This window comes from Anarrhichthys ocellatus, unplaced genomic scaffold, assembly GCF_004355925.1.
Source record: "Anarrhichthys ocellatus isolate YVR2014 unplaced genomic scaffold, GSC_Weel_1.0 scaffold3388, whole genome shotgun sequence".
Classification (NCBI taxonomy): Eukaryota; Metazoa; Chordata; class Actinopteri; order Perciformes; family Anarhichadidae; genus Anarrhichthys; species Anarrhichthys ocellatus.
The window spans coordinates 1-5,775 of NW_022283362.1; the positions used below are offsets into that span (position 1 = coordinate 1).

Genomic DNA, 5,775 nt, shown 5'->3' on the forward strand with positions numbered 1-5,775 from the left:
GTGTGTGTGTGTGTGTGTGTGTGTGTGTGTGTGTGTGTGTGTGTGTGGCGGGCCATGCATTTTACACATGTAGAAACACGGCTAGAAACACGGCTAGAAACACGAGTAGCACCACGGGTAGAAACACAGCTAGAAACACAGCTAGAAACACATGTAGAAACACATGTAGAAACACATCTAGAAACACGGCTAGAAACACGGGTAGAACCACATGTAGAACCACATGTAGAAACACATGTAGAAACACAGGTAGAAACACAGGTAGAAACACGGGTAGAACCACAGGTAGAACCAAAGGTAGAAACACAATTAGAATCACAGGTAGAAATACATGTAAAAACACAGGTAGAAACACAGGTAGAACCTCTCTGAATGTGACTGTCCCTTTCTGTTTGTGTTCTACAGGAAGTGCAGGTACCAGTGTCTTGTTCAATGAGAACGGAGATGCTCCCGGCCGTTATGACATATTCCAATTCCAGATGACCAATCACAGCCATCCTGGTTACCATGTCATCGGCCAGTGGACCAATAACCTGAAACTCAATGTATTGGATCAAACACTAAAAAAACTAAAGCAGCATCTGTTAGTTTTTAGGTCTTACTCTCTCTCTGTCTACCTGTCCGTCTCTGTGCCTGTCCGTCTCTGTGCCTGTCTGTCTCTGTGCCTGTCTGTCTCTGTACAGTTGGACGAGATGCAGTGGTCAGGAGGAGATAAATCAGTTCCAGACTCCATCTGTAGTTTTCCCTGTAAACCAGGAGAGAGGAAGAAGATGGTGAAAGGAGTTCTATGCTGCTGGCACTGTGAGGTAAAACCACCACCACTCATTCACATGACATTTATTCTAAAGTACTTATGAGTATATTTATATGATCTTAGAATAGTGATGACTTATAAACAGATGTTCCTGTTCACTCATTAATCAAAAGCACTGTAGTTTCAGAGGATCAGGTTCAAATCTTAGTTTCATTGTATACCTTTATTATCAGCTAACAGTAGGCAGAGGACAGAAAACCAGGGGACGAATGTCTGAGTCTGGACATGAACCAGAGACCTTGTGGTTTAAACCTTAGACCACCAGGACTCCTTTAGTTTATCTGTGATTCCTTCTGTTCATACTGACTGTGATCTATCATAACACACTACAGTGTAGCTGATGGAGGACCACATCCACAGTCTGACGTCTGCACCTCTGACCTGTCTCTCTCTCTGACCTGTCTCTGTGTCTTTGGCCTCTCTCTCTCTCTCTCTCTCTCTCTCTCTATATCTATATATCTGTATCTATATATATATATATATCTCTATATATATATATCTATCTCTATATATCTATCTATCTATCTATCTATCTATCTATCTATATAGATATATAGAACCACGGGTATATATATGTAATAAGATAAATGTCTCTGATCTGTCTGCAGCTCTGTGATGGGTATCAGTACCAGTTGGATGAGTTTACCTGTGAGACCTGCCCATCAAACATGCGCCCCGCCCCAAACAGAACCACCTGTCATCCGACTCCAATCATCAAACTGGAGTGGAACTCCCCCTGGGCCCTAGTGCCCACCTCTCTTGCCCTGCTCGGTATCCTAGCAACGAGTGCTGTGGTCATCACCTTCATCCGCTTCAATGACACACCAATTGTCAGGGCATCAGGGAGGGAGCTCAGCTACGTACTACTGACAGGTACCACTGACAGGTACCACCGACAGGTACCAACGGCAAGTACTACTGACAGGTACCACCGACAGGTACCAACGACAGGTACCAACGAGAGGTACCAACGACAGGTACTACTGACAGGTACCGACGACAGGTACCGACGACAGGTACTACCGACAGGTACCAACGACAGGTGGTAATGTAACTTATATAAATAGTTTATATATGTAAATTATCAAAGTACATATCCACTTTATGGACTTCTGACTATCACTCTAGATCAGGGATTCCCAAAGTGTGGTGCGCGAGCTGCCTCTAGGGGTGCGCGAGAGGAAAAATGTAATGGTGGTCTAATGGTGTAATAATTATTAAATATAATTTTAAAAAATTTAAGTGGGATTTTTCACAAAAGAAAAAGATGAATTATAAAAATTCCCTTTGTAAGATTTAAATTTAAAATTAAAAACTTACAATTTAATAAATAAATGCACTTCAGCTCCTGCTGCCAGTCTTTTACGTACACACTAGCTAGCCTAGCTTGTGCAGCTAACGTCAGCTAACAGCTAACTTCATTCAGCAACATTCATGCAAATATGCTAAACTGGCTGAAATCGGGGAAACTGTCAGGTGGGACATCTGAAGCTATCAGTCATAAAAGAGGAGAGGGACAGAGAGAGAGAGAGAGAGAGAGAGAGAGTGAGGAATCGGAGGCGAGAGGAACGGAGAGGTGCGTTGGGGAGAGACCGGGAGAATAAATTGAGCAGGAGTCAGAGAAATGTGAGACGGAGGAGACCAAAAAGGAGTAAGGGATAGCACAGACAAATCGGGAGCACATAGGCCCATTGCGGAGTCAAGGTGAAAAAAGAGGGAATATGATGAAAATGATCTGGGTCTGGGCTTCACTTGGATTGGCAATGCAGATTGCCCAAAGCCACAGTGCGTGGTGTGCAGTGAGGTTCTGGCTAACAGCTGTCTGAAGCCCTCTTATTTACGTCGCCACCTGAACACCAAGCATGCCAGTGCAAGTCAAAAGCCCCTTACATTTTTATATCGAAATTGGAGGAGTTACAGCCCAAAACAACTGCAGTCTCATTCATGTGTTGGGTCTACAAAAAACGCACTACGGGCTTCATATCTGGTCACAGAATAGCAAGAAAGGGGCTACCTCACACAATTTTTTTTAAGGTGTGGGGGATTGGGGGTGCGTGAACCCGGTCGTGATGTAGAAGGGGGTGCGTGGCCTAAAAGGTTTGGGAACCGCTGCTCTAGATCTTAAGAGAAAGTCCTCCTGATGATCCCAATCACCTAAACATAGCTGGTTTAATGACCTATTCCTTTCTTCACCTGCAAAATTAGAATGAGCTGCAAGGCTTAAGAGATACTTAACCTGGAACCTTCTCTTCACATGTTTAAAACTACTTTGAACAATATTGTTGCTTATAAGAAGTGCCATTGTTTGCCTTGATTCTTTTAGCCTCTTATTCCTGTATGTTTTGTCTCTGTTGTTGTGTTTAATGGTTTTTTTAATGTGTTAATGGAACCTTTCTGGTTAAATAAGGATAAACAATGCTGAAGAGATGGAAGATGGTGTCTGTTTTTGATAATGGTATCATTAGGGCCTGGTACATAATGCAGGTACAGAGAGCCTGTCCACAAAGAAGAAGCCTTCCGGAGACTAAGAGTCGTCAGAGGATTCTCAGTTGTCTAATCAGTATTTACTGTTTGTGGGTCAGTTGTGTGCTGGACTGTGGGCCGCTGAACTGCTCTGTTAAACACAGTGTAATGTCACAGTGAGCTTTGTGCTACAACAGGAATCCAAACGGGATATGATTTACAATGAGTAGGACACATTCACACAGCATGGAAGTGTCAGTTCCAGCACAAAATAGTCCCTGAGGACAGGTTGATGTCTGGATTATGTATACAAAGTCATGGAAACTAAGAGCGGAGCAAGGCACAGGAGGATAATTGTGGATCTAGTGCTCGGCTCACTAGAACCTCCTGGTTACTGATACGGCCTTCTTTTTACTTGGCAGGATGAGACAAAATGCTGTCGCTCCACTGGGGGAGGAACCAGGGAGAGCCTGGTCTGGCCCAGTTGCATTGGCTTAGGGTTGTTGTGGAGACCAAAGAGGTGTGGCCATGCTTGAAGTGCAGAGGAGAGGAGAGGTGAGGTGATAGTCAGGGGCTGGTTAAGAACCCCGTCTCTCCTCCGATCCTGGAGGCATGTGTGGTGGTGAAGGTGATCTAGGCTTCAATATCAGTGGGCAGCTACCAGGCTGCAAGCTCGTTTTTGATGGAATTAGTATTCAGCCTCCCGCCTCCTTCCTTCACACATTGGTTTTTTATTATTTCTTTTCATTTTTAATGAACAAGTGCATCACTCCCTGTGTGACACATCAGATTTCTGAAGGGTCTTAATGCTTCATTATGTCCTGTAGGAGTTGACTACAGCAGAGTTAATATAGGACCAACCAGAATTACTCCATGATCAAAATGTCCTAATGATACTCAGCATTGAGGGTGACCTTACCTGTCTCCCTCTCTGCAGGTATCTTCCTCATCTACCTGATCACCTTCCTGATGATCGCTGAGCCAGGTGTGGTGGCTTGTGCATTCCGCCGCCTCCTGCTGGGCCTCGGCATGGCCATCACCTACTCTGCCATGTTGACCAAAACCAACCGCATCTACCGCATCTTCGAACAGGGCAAGAGGTCGGTGACCCCACCCAAATTCATCAGCCCCACCTCCCAGCTCATCATCACCTTCATCCTCATCTCTGTCCAGGTGAGAACACGGGTATCAAACCGCTGCCTGTTTCTGTTTCAGCAGCTTGTGACATGATTCATGTTTACCTTTGTGTGTCTTTGTGTTTCAGGTCCTCGGGGTGTTCGTGTGGTTTGGCGTCGTCCCTCCTCACACCATCATCGACTACGAGGAGCTCCGTCCACCGAACCCTGATCTGGCCCGAGGCATCCTGAAATGTGACATGTCTGACCTGTCAATCATCTGTTGCCTCAGCTACAGTATCGTACTCATGGTAACATATGTGTCCAGTTTTGATCCTTCTTTGATCTGTGATTGATGATCAGGTGTTGAAGAGCAGCTCTCACACTGATTTCAGACCAAGCAGCTCATCTGTTTTCATGCTTTTGATTTGTGTGAACCTCTCTTCTAATTTCACATTGGTCTTTGACAGTTAACATATATATTATATGTATATATTTGTTGCTAGGTAACCTGTGTCATTCTTGTTGCTAGGTAACGTGTACGGTGTACGCTGTGAAGAGTCGTGGTGTTCCAGAGACGTTTAACGAGGCAAAGCCGATTGGATTCACCATGTACACCACCTGCATCATCTGGCTTGCCTTTGTACCGATCTTCTTTGGTACCGCAAAGTCGACGGAGAAGGTAAGACCCAAACCAGACCAGGACCAGGTAAAACCAGGATCCATGACCAGTTCAAGGGGCCACGGCAAGTAACAGGCTCCAAAAATGTGTCAAATTAATGGATTTATTTACTAAAACCTAAGTTAATTTGCAAAAACAGATAAAATGTGGATGTCAGGAAGGTCAGCGGTGTCAGTAAGTGGATGTGTGGAAGATACGGTTTCGGTGGGAAAAGTGATAAATGAGGCGAACAAAGCTCATGAAGAGAGAATCTCCAAGAAGACCAAGGTGACAGCTTATAGTGACTGGAGCATTGAGCCCAGGTGTGCCAACATTATTTTTACAGTACTCTGTAACTTGCAGGAAAGTTCTTGTTAATAATGACACTCATGTCTGTTGTTAGAGTCAGGGGTTGGACAGTCAGCATCCTGTAGCTGGTTGAGCCTGAAGTTCTGATTGATTTTGAGCTTCCTTTAGTCACTTATGAGTCACGCCATCACTAAGCCTGCTGCCTACATCTCCGAGCTACTAATTCCTTGTGACGACACGACCGGCACCCACCACAACACAGAGTCCACTCTGGAAATGTGTACATATGTATATATTAGTGCTGGGCAACGATTACAATTCTCTGGGTTCTCTGGGTCCTGTAGGTGGTTCTTGTGTCAATGAAGAGGTCCTCTGGGTCCTGTTGGTGGTTATTTTGCTATTGAAGAGGTCCT

The 5,775-nt window shown here is 44.7% G+C and overlaps 1 protein-coding gene across 1 annotated transcript; it reads left to right on the forward strand.

The window, feature by feature from the left end:
• Nucleotides 1–403: 403 nt before the first annotated feature.
• On the forward strand, nt 404–5,101 carry LOC116378914 (metabotropic glutamate receptor 6-like; the record flags this gene model as incomplete). Its single annotated transcript, XM_031840818.1, has 5 exons — nt 404–806; nt 1,423–1,687; nt 4,215–4,450; nt 4,542–4,703; nt 4,925–5,101. Coding segments are annotated over exons 1-5 (1,167 nt in total), but the record flags the coding sequence as incomplete, so codon positions are not given.
• Between the last annotated feature and the right edge of the window lie 674 nt (nt 5,102–5,775).